The 14,884-nt window shown below is 38.1% G+C and overlaps 5 protein-coding genes across 5 annotated transcripts; 4 read left to right on the forward strand and 1 right to left on the reverse strand.

Annotated features, from left to right (window-relative positions):
• Positions 1-2,646: 2,646 nt before the first annotated feature.
• On the reverse strand, positions 2,647-4,264 carry EV154DRAFT_505054 (uncharacterized protein). Its single transcript, XM_051601136.1, has 5 exons — positions 4,022-4,264; positions 3,911-3,954; positions 3,614-3,827; positions 3,333-3,541; positions 2,647-3,275 (listed from the first exon to the last, which is right to left on the reverse strand). Exons 1-5 carry the CDS (start codon positions 4,120-4,122, stop codon positions 3,010-3,012), a joined length of 834 nt encoding a protein of 277 aa, XP_051458831.1. The 5' UTR covers positions 4,123-4,264; the 3' UTR covers positions 2,647-3,009.
• Positions 4,265-7,348: 3,084 nt separating this feature from the next.
• EV154DRAFT_193413 (uncharacterized protein) lies at positions 7,349-9,660 on the forward strand. The gene is made up of 4 exons (XM_051594298.1): positions 7,349-7,419; positions 7,502-9,056; positions 9,085-9,261; positions 9,299-9,660. The coding sequence occupies exons 1-3, from the start codon at positions 7,392-7,394 to the stop codon at positions 9,236-9,238; spliced, it is 1,737 nt and encodes a 578-aa protein (XP_051458832.1). The 5' UTR covers positions 7,349-7,391; the 3' UTR covers positions 9,239-9,261; positions 9,299-9,660.
• An 82-nt stretch (positions 9,661-9,742) lies between these two features.
• On the forward strand, positions 9,743-10,847 carry EV154DRAFT_505071 (uncharacterized protein). Its single transcript, XM_051601137.1, has 3 exons — positions 9,743-10,212; positions 10,280-10,726; positions 10,789-10,847. The coding sequence occupies exons 1-2, from the start codon at positions 10,045-10,047 to the stop codon at positions 10,652-10,654; spliced, it is 543 nt and encodes a 180-aa protein (XP_051458833.1). The 5' UTR covers positions 9,743-10,044; the 3' UTR covers positions 10,655-10,726; positions 10,789-10,847.
• Positions 10,848-13,086: 2,239 nt separating this feature from the next.
• Positions 13,087-13,490, forward strand: EV154DRAFT_193443 (uncharacterized protein). Its single transcript, XM_051594299.1, has one exon. The coding sequence runs from the start codon at positions 13,197-13,199 to the stop codon at positions 13,437-13,439; it is 243 nt and encodes an 80-aa protein (XP_051458834.1). The 5' UTR covers positions 13,087-13,196; the 3' UTR covers positions 13,440-13,490.
• A 596-nt stretch (positions 13,491-14,086) lies between these two features.
• EV154DRAFT_505077 (uncharacterized protein) lies at positions 14,087-14,414 on the forward strand. The gene has a single exon (XM_051601138.1). The coding sequence runs from the start codon at positions 14,146-14,148 to the stop codon at positions 14,368-14,370; it is 225 nt and encodes a 74-aa protein (XP_051458835.1). The 5' UTR covers positions 14,087-14,145; the 3' UTR covers positions 14,371-14,414.
• Positions 14,415-14,884: the final 470 nt, after the last annotated feature.

Raw genomic sequence — 14,884 nt, forward strand, 5'->3', positions numbered from 1 at the left:
AAATTACAATCGTGTACTTGATAGTCATGTAGTCTCTCCTGTCCCACAACCTCCTTCCAAAATAACATTGTATTGCTTGCTTTAAATTTTGACTTGAAATAGTGAAATGACCAATTCTCTTCTCGGGATAATATAGGTAATGTCTGCTATAGGTTTATTAGTAAATGAATAGTACCACTATTTATAGATATTTTATTGACTATACAACTACAATACCATGACACTTGACCCTCTAACAATTGACCCCCTGAGTTTCTCTTTTTACAATTTCACTGTCGCAAAAAAAAAAAAAAATGCTAACACCGGATAATACATTACCCGTAATATATGGATTTTTAATTGCATAATCATACAGCGACTCCCACCCCCAAAGTTCGTTTTCTAATTGACCAGACTGAGATTCGCTTTTCTTACAGCTGGAATTCTGCCAAGTTTCGTGATTGAAAATAGCTCCAAATTTGCGTTAGCATCAGTCAGTAATTCGTTTCTGCTAGCAATACAGTTCGTAATTTCATGAAAGACCTACAGCCGTCAGAGATATAATTTTCTTTTATATCTGCATTTAGCGCTCGTGTTTTTCGACTTACATACAAATTTCTCGTGATTAATGAGTCAGTGTCCTCTAATTCCACGTACTTTCTTTTATCAGACTGACGATTGAACTCCAACGCGCTTGGTTTACTTTTCAATGTCCCAGGAACATGGGTAAGCCTTTCACTGTTTGAAAAAATGACATCCATAATATCCACACAATCATCTTATTAGTTTTTAGCAGAGCCGTTGATGTCTGTGCACAAGGGTTATTCACCGTATCTTAAGTAAAATACTGTATAACAATCCTATAGGCGGAATATTTTATCCCCTACATATTTACTCTCCATCCCAAACATTTTTTACTGTTAATTACTCCGTTGATATTTACTGGGTACTGATTACTTTCTTCTTTTTTGCTAGTCAAGTTAGTCAAGACTTTCCAGTGGGACCTTTAAAGGTTCCCGCTGGGGTAACTCTTCCTCCCCCCCCCTTTCTTTTAAAAAAATAAATGAGTTCAACGCTACTGGTGGTAGTGCCGACCGCAATGAACGCATGAATCCATCTCACGTAATTGCATCGCCTCATTCCCATGTCGAGTCAAGCAAGTTTGACGACTCTTCTTTACCTTCCGGAAGCGGATCCCCATCTTGGATGAGAAAGAAACGCTTATCAACATTGTTTGACACCTCAGGGACGGGATGAAAAGGAGGGCATTTAAGTCAAGCCCGTTCCACCGGGGGATTATGGTGCTTCAGACATTGCTTTAGAAAATATTCAACGCTGCTCGTGCCGCCTTTAAAGAGTACCATGGTTCGGCCAAAATTACGAGCCATTACACCGATATGGTCTTCACCATGAAGAAGACCGTACAAGAGTCGATCACTGACTATTCTAAAAGATTTTTGCAGACAGTGTTCAATGCTGGTCTATCCCAAACGGACCCTCGTATTAGTGATCGGTTCCTTTCTTCTTTGGTCTTGCCGGTGCAAACCATTTTACGTATGACGCTGGCTCGAACCGAAATATTCGCCAACAAGGACAAGGGTTGGACGGTTGAGTACATTACTCAAGTTGGTCGTGACGTGCTCGGGGATGACAATTCTGTCTATGCTGGTGCTGCTGCCGTAATTCCCTCTGGTGGTAAGAGAGAGGAGCTCTCGTCTGGTCGCGAGGTCGAGGTCCGACGTAAGAAATATCCTTTCAAGAACAAGGCTTCCAATCGAGTGGTCAAGACCTTATTCTGCTCCCAACATGGCAAGAACGGTACTCACGAGACGAAGGACTGTTTCAGTGGCAAGAAGAAGAGTGCGATCACAAGTGGCAACCGTAAGTGTTACAGGTGTCAGCTTCCTTGGGCTCCTGGCCATCAGTGTCAAGAGAGTCGTCCTGTCCTTGCCGTTTCCGGTTCAGCCGAGAATCAGGCCCAACCAGCCGCGTCCATTGAGGAGCAGGCCACTACAGAGGTCAGTACGATGATGGAGGGATTGTCGTACGACAATTGTAAGTATCCGAATTACGAGATAAAGAGAGATTCAGAAAGTAAAGCTAATGCATTTAATCTTTTGACTCCTATAATCATAGAGAACCAACACCTGGTCGGGGCTATTGACACGGGTAGTAGTACCACATTTATTAAAAAGAGTACACTGTTAAATAAACAAAATAAATAAGTTAAATGGTTCCTATAATTTTTTGACTCCTAATAGTGGAGCAGCTCGCATTGGCAAAACTAACCTTTTGAAATGTAAATATTCTAATGGTATTGTATTTGATCATGCTTTTGAGGTCATGGAGTTCAATGATGGATTTGAGTTTGATATTTTACTTGAAAAAAGAGCGAATCAATTGATCGTAACCAACCTTGTTAAAAAGGAAACCTATAAAAAAACCGTCTAAGTGTGTCCCATTTTTAAATCGTAGTAGAAGGTGGAAGATTATATTTTCACCACCTACGAAAAAAAAAAAAAAGAGGATGGCTTTTAGTTAACGAGGCGCATTGGCCTTTTATATGGTTTAGCGTAAGACGACTTGTATTGTCGCAACTACATATACACCTTATTTTTAATTCTCATCATTATGTTTTTAGCAATGGCTGAAGTGATAATTGATGCATTGATAGGCGAAATAATTTCCTTTTATTTAAAGCAAAATTATCAACATAATGCCATATGTATTGACAACTCTTTTGTGTACCACACACACACACACAATCTTGCTTATTCCTTGTTGATGTCTTTATAATATATGCAATACATCACATGTAGACTATAGTTGTCAATAAGCAGGTATCCACTTGTTGATACTTAGATATATATATATAAATACAAAAGAGAGCAAATTGTTGCTCTTGTTACTTTTTTTTTCTCTTTTCACCAAAAAAAAATGTTTATCAAGAGCCTGAAACGATTTGAAAAGCTAGTTCTTGCGAACATGAATTCTATTAGGCCTATACTTGCTGAAAAGAACTCTGTTTTGCTAAACGGCATTGACCCGACTATAAAAAATGCAGAATTGAGCAAAGCTTTGAAAAGACATGCCATTCAAATCGACCAGATCCGCAAATCCATTGAAATTGGTCATATCCGACATCAAACCAAAAAGCAGGTGCATACTTTGGCTAGTCTGGATAATAACGTCCCCAAACCTTCTCATGATCAAGATGACAGTAGTCTTAAATTCACAATTCACAAAAATATTGTATCTGCACTTGCCAAACTTAACCCTCACCCTAACGCCGACAACTACGTTATATATAGGTTTCTTTATCAAAGATGTCAAGGAAGACTGTATCATATTACCAGACGGAACAAGAATAAGGTCCCAGAGAATTATAAACAGGATCTCATGAAATATTTGAACAAGAACGCGCAAACTCTGGGTATCCATCTTTCGCACTGTGAAGATAATTGGATTGCAGAGGATATGATCTCCATGGCCCATTATCATGTTACGAAGGAAACGTCCGAGTAACCAATCCCTTTTTACTCGTGATCCAAGCCTGAGTGAGCTGTAAAACCAACTTTTTAATTAAAAAAGAAAAATAATCCTCCTCTTTTCTTTTTGTTGTTGTTGTTGTTACTTTAAAGACACTGCATTGGCAGCAGCTCTAATATTCATTAACAATCGGTTCTTTTCCTGAAAGAAGGAATCGACAGATTGTAAAGTTTCGGCGTTACGTGTTGCTAAATTGCGAGTGGTTTCAATGTTGGTTTGTCCAGAAATACTTAATAATCCACAACTTCTTGCATGGGTTTCTAAAGTCTGTAACAAGGACATCAACTGCTCGTAATCGGCTACAAAGAAAGAAAGAAAAAAGACAGTTCTTTTTGTTTTAAAACCTTTTTTTTTTTTTTTGCTCGGAATTTCTAATTTTTACCTTGAGCTGTTGAAGGTTCATAAGGGGTAAATACTGATTTCTCACTATCAATCGTTTGTTAGTTTTTTTTTTCCTTCTCTTTTTTTTTAATGTAATGATTGTTCATCTAACATTTTGTCAAAGAACTCTTGTCCCTTTTGTTCAATTTCAGACAATTGTGAAATAAGTTGAATAAATGCAAGTCGGTATTCTTGTGTTGCTTTAGAAGTCATTAGGTCTTTTGTCAAAGAAAACTTTTTTAATTGAAAAAATAAAAAAATTAAAGCCTGGCTTTTAAATCGTAATGGATTGCCCTAAATGAGATACAGTGTCTTTCCCCACTCTCAAATATGTAATATTCACCCAATAGCTTACGTAATGTTATACACATCTTGTTCGTCTTTCAACAAAACGCAGCCGCAAACAATGTTCTTATTAAAACAACCAATGCCAGCACCTGTGCAACAAAGTCACACCGAATTTGTTACTCTTGTGCGAACTAAAATAAAAGAGCAAAGGAAAACGGCCCATCAAAGTATTCTTCATGAATATTTTGTCTGGCATGTAGGTCTAAAGTGAACCTTTGAGTGAAGAAATGTACCAAAATACATCTTGAGAGCTATTCCCATGTGCTCTTCTCCAATGTTGTGAGTGTTTTCTACCATCCCTTTAATTTTAACAAGGTGACATTTACTAGTGTTTATTTCTAGTGCTTATTATAGGGTGTTAAAATAGGTTCTACTTGATCTATGCCGGTGATTGCAGTTTTTGTTTTAGAAAGACCTAACTAAGAAGCAATGAGCCTGAAGTCTAATTTAAAAAGACGCATGGAATTGCTCTTTTTGACAGAGTCTACACCTACGTCTTAAAAAAAAGCTTACGTTCCTATCATCTTAGTTTTTTTTTTTGTAAACTTCATAGGATGATCGATCTTATTTTCATGCTACTACTGAAACGCTGATAGATAATTAGCAGGTATAATAAAATGGATGTTCCGAGAGAGTTAAAGAAGAAGTGGGTAAAGTACAGCTAATAGGAAAAGAACATATTAAAAAGGGCACCTATTTATTTTATAAAAATGCTACCATTCAACTCTGTGTCAAATGCTGATTCTATCCATGTGCGTAACATGATATCTTTGCATCACTTTATTTATGTATGTTGATAGGCTATGGTCACACGCAGCCAGAAAATTAATGGGTCCCTCGTCGGATTAGTTGGTAATCAGCTTGTATATGGTGTAATCTCAGTAGTGAGTGCACGTTGCAACGCTGAGAACATGGTGTTTCGACCTCGTGGTAGTGATTTACTAGAGCCCCGTTTTATAGCCATCAAAAACAAAAAAAAATGGAGGGTGAGTGCACACGGAGACTGACTTCCTCGCAGTTGCACTTCGGCAGTTTTCTTTACTGAAACTGGCTAGCGAGTCTCCATTTTTTATATAATAATAAAAACCACATTGTCTTTTTTTAACCTTTTATGTTTACCTCATTGTAAATGTCTCGATTTTGTGTGGGTTTTTGCCTGTATATTGATCATATCCACCTATGATGTTGCGTATCTTTGTGTAAATACGATTTTTGCCACCATGTATTAGCTGGAGCCTGCTAACAATCACACAATTTAAGCTGGACAGTTGAAAAATAATAATCTTTCATAGTGTTTCATATAAGCGCTTCAAGTGGCCCATATATACCAACAGATCGCTTGGTGTTTCACAGGATAAGGATCGTTCCTATAAATTATACAAATTATCATGTAATGGTTACCAAGTAGTATTTCCTCTTTCTGTTTCTGTCTGTCATCTTTTGTATTCATTTTTTCTCAGCATCTTGCAGAAGAAACAAATTAGGTCCTCTTATTAGAAGTTAATTGAAGAGTATTAGAATGTAGAAGTTTCAACGTCTTCTTCTGAAGGTATTATCGGTGTCCTACTTAAAGAATTTATGGGCTTTTCTATTTCCAAAAACGCAGCCTAATCATCACATGAGGAACGATATTGTTTGCGATGATTAAAAAGCTTAGATCTGAACCCGATAACGATATGGATCTTATTGACGCTCAGCTACTGCTAGATGATACACTTATGGTACTTACTGAGACTCAAGTTATTGTTATTGAATTGACAGAATAAAATATTTCTTGTTTGAATCATATGAATAATAAGCTTCTTTTTTTTATTATCATTGGTTTTTAATGATTAAAATAAAGGCATTGAGAAGAAAAAAAGTTAAAAGTTCTTTAGGATTACTATATTTGGAATAAATATTTTCTTCTCCCCTGTCCCTGAATCAGGTCACTCATCAGCATGAGAGGAATTATGCATGCCGCTATTCTTTAAGATGGGAGAAGCTATTGAGCATAAGATTTGACTTCACTTACTGTGGCGGCTCAATCTTGCCACGAATTCATCTTCAAGTAGATTTCAAAATGAAGTAAGGCTGTAACAGATTAACTTTGCATACCCACCCATTCAGGGGAATGCAATTTTTGGACGAAATCGTTTCATTGGCTCTAAGTGGCAGCTATAACTGATCTCTCAAACCAGTTTTTCTCAATCTTTAATACATATGCAACAGTGAAAGAATGTATAATTAACAGAAAAAAAAAACCCTAAAAACTTAACTTTAAATTAAGCGGAGATACACACAATCAACGTAGTAAATACATCCATTACTATTAATGAAATGATCCCCTTTTAAAATAAGCTTAGATACTCGAGTATACAAACGAGTATACAAAAAGCAGTGTATATTCGCGATAAAAAAATACCTGAAATCATATAGAGCGATTTATGTAATATAAGGTTTATTTCTGACAGGCTGACATTTAATTTAACCTAATCAAGCAGTAGATCTTTTTTCGCAGTAAAAAGTAGTAGTGGATGTTTCTAGAACGATCATGCACATGAACGGTATCCCACTATTTATTACAAAATATACAGTAAAAACAATGATGTCTTCAGAACACATTATTTAACGCGTTTTTTTGTAAGAGCTTTGGTTTGAAAAAAGGCGCATAAACAGACAATATAAACGAGTAGAGGTGGGAGCATTGTTCACTACATTGATTGGTAAGGAAAAAGTAAAAGTTATCACTAGGACGTTAATGCTTATACCAAAAAATATATCTTATCAAAGCCACATCTATAGATTGGCGCAAAAAAATAGATGTTGATCATCAAAAGTAAACAAATTCATTAAGGAAAGATCTTGTTCACAAGTGTCCAAATGAATGCTACTTATGAATTTTCTATTGATCCATATGAATTATTAAGGGATACATATAAGTTTAGTGAAGGATGGATATATTTTATGACCTGGACTATGCATCCAGACGATGATTTATTTAAGCAATTAAAGCATTATGCATGATTTTCCCATACAAAAAAAAAAAAAAAGTTTGTGACGTAGCCATTTTTTTTACTTGTGATTTATTGACGCCTTCCCTTTTTTTTTTCTTCTTCTTCTTCACGCAGCTTTATTGTGGATAAAAAACAAGTATGTCTACTCCTATTAGAAACTTGAAAGGTATAGTTTTTTTTTTTTTCTTTTTTTACATTCCCATGCAAAAACCAGGCGCGGTTGATTAAGTCTTCATTTCATATAATAGACTTTGGTCGTAATGACATTGCCGATCATTCAAGCACAGATCAACGATCTGTTGTTACAACCAATGCTGACACCAAACACAACTCAGCTGTAAATACCCCACAGTGTCAACCTGACTTAAATGCGTCTGTTGATCTCGACTCAACTGCGACAACAACTGCGCACGGAAGGGGTTTAAATATTGCCAGTACCACGAGCAGCAGTTTTTCTGACAATTTACAAAAAGAATCTGCCACTTTACCACCACATGGCAGCCGTTACTCAGAAGCACCCGGCCAAACTCAAATCACTGATGAAGTCCTTGATACCCCAATTGAATCACACGTTCCATGCGAATCCGAGGCTTTCAATGAACCACAGGATCCAGTTGTTCAAGTCAAACTCGAGCCTGAATCAACCATCCGACCTGAACCAGCAGCATCAGCTCAACCAAGCCGCATTCAGCCTTTAGATTCGCCTCCTCCAGTAATAAAAGTGGAACCTGAATCGCCAATTCAAAATGAATATCAAACACATATGGAACCAGATTCATGTAGCCAAAGATTTTATTCGCCTGTGCACAGAACCGATACTGGGCTTCAATCTCCCGAGGATGATCATATCAAATTTGTATACCCTACTTTGGATCGTAATGTTCTATCTCCAACTACAGGAACGGAACGCGCATCCCATAATCAACTGGCACATCCAGCACATAGCCAAATGGATCTTTCATCACGTAATCAACTGGAACATCCACCTCTTGATCTCCCATCATTTTCTCAATTGGCTTCATCCACATTTATGCCTGCACGAGTAGGATTTACACCGCTTGGTCTTCTTCCTCGCCCACCCCTAATTAATCCTAAGCCTGGGCTTTTTGCTCATCTTCAACCTAATTTGGTTTCTCGCTCCAATCCCGGTTTGGTTCCTAAGTTTGGAATCCCATTCAGTTCCCAATCTGAATTGAATGCATCTTCTCACAATGAACAACATGTTCAAAAGGTATTGGAACCTGTGTCATGTACCGAACCTTCTCAAACGCATGGACCTCAAGCTCTTAGCCAGGCTAATGTCAAACCAGCTCTTCGCGGATCCCCACAACCGGTAACACATAGTGGTTATGAGCCACCTGCTGAGCCAGATCCAGCCGCTCATTCTGAGCCAGATCAAGCCTCTCATTCTGAGCCAGATCAAGCCTCTCATTCTGAGCCAGATCAAGCCGCTCATTCTGAGCCTAGTCCATCTGCTGTTCATACTACTGATGCAGAAGTTGACTCCATGATGTCCGGCTTATTTTCATCTGGGGGTCTAAATGTCTTTGGCGCTGCTACTCCGACTCCAAGCAGAAATCCTTTTGAGCTGCCTACACCTGCCAAATCAAGAAAAAAGAAGGTTTCATCTGGCCGTGCTGCATCTCTTCTTATGGACATGGATTTTAGTATCCCAGGAAATACAACTTTAACTGAGCCTGTTGAACAGGTTGCTGAAGCGTGTCTCGATCTGGCTGATGGTGTGTCTACCGAATCGCCTTCAAAAAAGAATGTTGAGATCGGTGTTGATAAGATCTATGCCAAGTCTGCTGCTGGTGATATTGATGCTAAGTCTGCTGCTGGTGATATTGATGCTAAGTCTGCTGCCGAAAAGATTACCGGTCATCCTACTGCCGAAAGCCTTGCCGTCAAACAGGTCACTGGAATTTCTTCTGAAAAACCTGTGTACAACCCTGGCCAATCACCTGGTGAAGCACCCACTGTAGCACCCACTGTAGCACCCACTGTAGTACCCACTGTAGCACCCATTGTAGTACCCACTGTAGCACCCACTGTAGCACCCACTGTAGAGCCCACTGTAGAACCCACTGTAGAACCCACTGTAGAACCCACTGTAGCACCTATTGCCAAAGTACCCATAGAAGTACCCGTGGAAGTACCTGTGGAAGTACCTGTAAAAGTACCTGTGAAAGTACCTGTTAAAGTACCTGTTGAAGTACATGTTGAAGTACCTGTGGAAGTACCCGTGGAAGTACCTGTGGAAGTACCCGTGGAAGTACCGGTGGAAGTACCTGTAGAAGTACCGGTGGAAGTACCTTTACGAGAGAAGGGCCGCAGGGGTAGAAAACCCAAGGCGAAATCCAACCCTGAAGGCGTGGCAAAGGGATCTAAATCAGTATTAAAAAAGAAGGTATACAAGGCTACTGGATCTGATACTCCCACGATCAAAAAGTCAAAACGTCTAGCAGATAAGCAAGCTTTTGGCAACGACGTTTCTGTTGGTCATTCTCGATGCGATGCTAATGATGAGTTTGTACCTGATAAGGATGATCAGCCCGCCCATAAGACTTTGGCTAGTGGTAGGAAGAAAAGAGCCGCTTCAACCTCTGTCTCCTACAAGGACTACGATTTGGATGAAATTGAGGAAGATGCGCCAAGAAAGAAGCGTGGGAAGACATTAACTCCGAAGACTAAAGAAGCATCGGCATGCTCTTCAAAACCAACAAAGGCTGTCATTACAAGAGCCAAGCGATCTCCTGGTAAGACAAAAGAGGTAGAAAAAAATGGTCCGATGAATGCAATTTACATTGACACGGATGATGAAGTTGAAGAGACGGAGATTGCACAAGTCGAAACTACCAAGCCTGTCCAAACTCAAAAGGCATCTGATAATCAAGATAATAAGCTTAAGCGATTATTGCAAAGCAAGGACAGCCAATTGGTCCAAGTAAACTTCAGGGTAAGTTTAATTTATATCCAAAGAAAAAGAAAAAGTTCGAATCGTAACAAACCTTTTTTAATTGTAGCAATTAATCCCGGAATGGCTGGCTGCTTTTTCAGAAAAGGATAAGCAAGAGCTTGCCTTGCTCCTTCCCGAGGCTGATCAAGTCATTAAGAATAAGAAGATTACGATTAGGCCAGACTTTGGAAAAGTGGCTACCAATCATTGTTACGAAGCTGCAGAAAAGTGGCAGGATATTTTGTTCTTGGGTGGCTTCGATCCAGACAACAAGCCTGAAACTGTAAATGCTGAGGACGACAGCTTTAAAGATGAAAATTATGAACAGCATTGGGGCGATCGTATCAAAGAATTTAATGAGGAAAAAAGAAAGCGTGAGGAGACCGATGTTGGCCGCTCAAACGTAAAGAAAGCCAAAGGAAAGGGCAAGTCCTCGTGGTAACCCACATATGTAAAACCACACACACACATACACATACACATACACACACACACACACACACACACACACACACACACACACACCCACCCACACACACACACACACACACACACCCACTCAAGTTAACACACACCCACTCAAGTTAACTGTTTCGGGTTGTTGATATAAATAAAAAAATTATTATTGCTTCAAATGTTTTGCTTTATGGTTGGACGGGAGTAATATGTTGTATCTCTTTCTTAATTTTTGTTATGTAAGTATTCAATGAAAGAAGTAGTATTGTGTTCAAAAATTTGAAGTGTTCTAGCAATATCTTGTCCATACCCAAATTATTTATCAGGGTATAAACAGACCCTTGTTTTCACTTTGAGTATCTGAGTATACGACTGTCAGCTGCGATAGGTGAAATAGATGTTAAAACAAAGAGATTTATTCCATATATAGTTATATAATGTGACATGAAGATGATAGAAATAAGAACTTTACCAAACTATTATATTTGTTCCTCAACAAAAAGGCGCTAGCGAAAAGTTAGTCGAATATACGCAATGTAATAAACATTATTTATACAAGGCATCATGTGCATCAAGAAAGGAGAAAAGGTTGATATCTGCTCAGAGAACCTACAACTCCATAACTAACAAGCCTATAAAAAGACTTGAGAATTAGAGCAAGATACAAACTAACTCAAGAGCTATTGAATGATCCTTGGCCCCATCTCGACCACTGGCAATAAAGCAAAAGTCAAAGTAGGCTTCATATCGGGGCTAATCAAATGTTACTCAAGAGGAAGCGTAATGAAAAATAAGAATCGTTCTCTGGAAAAAAAAAAAAAAAAAAAAAAAAGAGAGAGCATACCAAAACCACAGCTCTCAAAATAAAATAATTTTGACATAAATACATTTTCTACCTTTTCATTCCAAATGTAAAAATGAAACTGCCTACCACTGAAAAAAAAAAGAAAAACTATACTATATCTGATAGCCAAGCAAGAGATTTGAAGTTGGGAATTGCTTTAGTTGCCTAGATATCGTAAAACCTAATTACCCATATTGATCATACAAGAGTTTGATGATCTCTTGCTTTATCATTATAAATTGAATTTAGATCACCGTCACCACGATTTTAATGGATGCGGTTGATACGCTGAAGTTAACCTTCCGGGAAATAATTGTCCCTTTCATTACTCAAGCCAAAGTATCCATCCCTTTATTTTTGACTGGCGCCTGTCAATGCATCCATGCATCCATGCATGAATTTTTTTTTTTTTTTTTTGAACTGAGCTGGATGGACCGAATGCCTCTTCAATCATTAAATGCTAGCAATAAGAAGATTTTTTTAAATATACATGGTAAATATATTAAAAAACACACTGTTTTTGGCATCGTTACTTCTAGGAAAACGATCACTGAATCCTTATAAAGAATGTTACACATCACCCTTTTATTCTTGCAAATAATACTACAGTAATAGTAGATAATCCCCTATTTACTCTTTATAATCACCTGTCACTCTAGATTAAAAAATCTCTACTATTGCACAATGTGATTTTGACCAGAAATTGACAGCCTTTGATTGTAAGTTGTTAATGGGAGATTATTTACTTTTTTTTTTTTTGAAAAAAATACAGGCAACGTCCATAAGCCTTCGATCCATTTTTGGTGAAATAGACCTAGATTCTGCGATGATGACCCTTCCAAACTGATAGTAAGTCTCAGTCAATTGCCTCGCAATGACTATAATAAATCCATCTTTTGTTGGTCAAGGTCTGTGTTGGATTTATGATGACCACAGTTGTCCACGCGCATGATAATGTAAGTGACGTGATTCTCTCATACTCTTGACCAAGTGGGTGAAACTTCCTGGGTACCTTCGGCATCTTGTTTTTAAGCCACTTATCCATTGACTCGTCAACACACATATAGCGTCCAGGGCGTACTGATTCAGTCATCCGGTTGTTGAAAGCGTTCAGATAGGATCGAGGTCGGTATTTAGAGGATCTGTATTTGCTCTAGAGCAGAAAATTTAGTCGTTTTTTATGTATAATCAATGTATGCCACATATTTACCAACAGAATATGTTGCTTTTTGACGAATTACAGTTCCTCATTACGGACAACAAACAAATGAAATCTGGATGTATCATTGGAATCAGTCCTTTCCATCAAGTCAATAAAATCAACGTGAAAGGACTACTACTCCTTCTCCAGCACGTTCTCTTGTCCTGGAAGTTGACAACCGTCATAATAATCAAACACATAATCCAAGTACCATACTCAGGCCAGTCCAAGTCAATCCACGAAGAATTTAATTGTCTTGCATAGTGATTGATAGCCGGGAATTACTACACTTTGGAGGTGATCGTAAGGCAAAAAATGACCAAATATCTCAATGGGATTTTCTCACCAAGAGAAGGTTTTATGTACTGATAGCTTGTGTCAAGGTGAGTAAAGACGTTGGTCAATACTGATGCTTCATTCTTCTCAGTTAAGATCCATCGTTTCCTCATTGCTTTCATTCTCGTTTTCAATTTGTGAAGCTAAATGAATGGTGTCGTCCTAAAGTTCAGGGGATTCGTCTGTGTTGCTTTTGTTGTAATTGTTGTTGTCGTTGCTGTTGATTCTGACATCATTTTTGAGGAGGAGTATACCTATAACAAAGACAAGTTAACCGAAGAGCAATGGACGTTGAGAAGAGCATCGAAGGTCACTTTGCAGTCATCAATGCCATCTTTGTACATTCTCGTGATATTACCTTCAAAGTGTGTTCCTATGGGGCACTGGTAAACGACAAGAAGATTAGTAGAGACAAGGCTGCTTTACGTAAATAGTTCATTTTAGCAAATACAAGACTACCGACAACGATGTTAGGATGAACGCGAGGTATTTTTATGGAGCTAAAAAAAAAGGCAATTGGGTAAGATGAATAGCAAATGTGATGAACAAGAAATGTAAAAGTAAAAAAAAAAAAAAAATCAAGTTATAAAATTCTTTGGGCGTGTTTCAAAATAAAAAAGCGTAACTGAGTGCATAAAAGGGCCCACAGGACAGGTTACACACCACGTCAAAAAGCGACCCAATAACCTTAAATTTAGCAAGCAGATGGACCACATCATATCATGTCATTGTGCCTCTTTGGCTCTTTCTTCTCTGACTTGACACAGGTCAAACCGAAGACACGACTAAAGCGTGTCTTTAATCAGTATCATATAAAAAAACTGGAAGGCGCAATTCTGTGTCTTATGGATGTCAAGTCCTTGAATGTTTATTTAAACCTGAGCATATAATTTGTAAGTCCCGCTCTTCTGGGAGTAAAAATTCATAAAACTATGTTTTGAATTCTGCAACGTAGCTGCTTATTGTAACATTATAATCGACCAATATTATTAGCAGAAGTAGCAGCAGCAGAACAAAAATCCTTCCCAAAGAAACCCTTTAGAAAATAAAGTCTCAATTAGTGCAAGAAATGTAACAATGGTTGACATTATACATAATGTTGCTGAGTTGTACAAGTGTCGGAGGTGGTCTTTTTATTCTTTTAGTGTTTCCTAAATGTCAATGTCGACATAAGGCCTTTAATGTTCTTTCCCACTTTTGTTTACCCTTTCTTCCCTTTATTTACTGCGCATGTTTGCTTTATTTGTCCGTGACTTTTGAAATTTTTGAAGGCACTGCGCAGCAAGACCAGTCACAAAACAAAAAAATCGATTTTGTGTGATGGAAAAAAAAGGTATATAAAGGGCACATTTTCTGCCAACTCTCGATTTTTTTTTCTTTATCCAGCTTCTGTCTAGCCAGCAAAAGTGCCGTAGTTTTGTCTTGCCAGCAAATCTGCGGTGGGGTCTTTTGGGTGGCGGCGGTTCTAATCTCTTTCCTGCCTCCGGGCGTGTTTGAAACAAGCGAGAGGGTTTTTCATTGGTTGATCATTGGCCAGCAACAGATACGATCAGCAACAGGTACGCACGAGACGATACGCACGAGACGAGTAGATTACCAATGATCAATTAGTGGCGGATTCTCTCCAGAGTTTTAGCACTGGAAGGGTAGACTCATTAGACCAATGCCCCCTTTAATTTTATATTTTAAACTTTTTTTTCTTTTTTTTTTTTTTTTTTTTTTTGCATAAATAAAACTGAATTTAAAAAATTAAATATTTCTTGTGGGTTTTTTTTTTTTTTGTATGCGGGATTTTCAAGTGATTCTTAAGCATTATGACTGATATAAAACGTCGC

Source organism: Mucor mucedo (assembly GCF_025094135.1).
Source record: "Mucor mucedo strain NRRL 3635 chromosome Unknown EV154scaffold_34, whole genome shotgun sequence".
In the NCBI taxonomy this organism is placed as follows: domain Eukaryota; kingdom Fungi; phylum Mucoromycota; class Mucoromycetes; order Mucorales; family Mucoraceae; genus Mucor; species Mucor mucedo.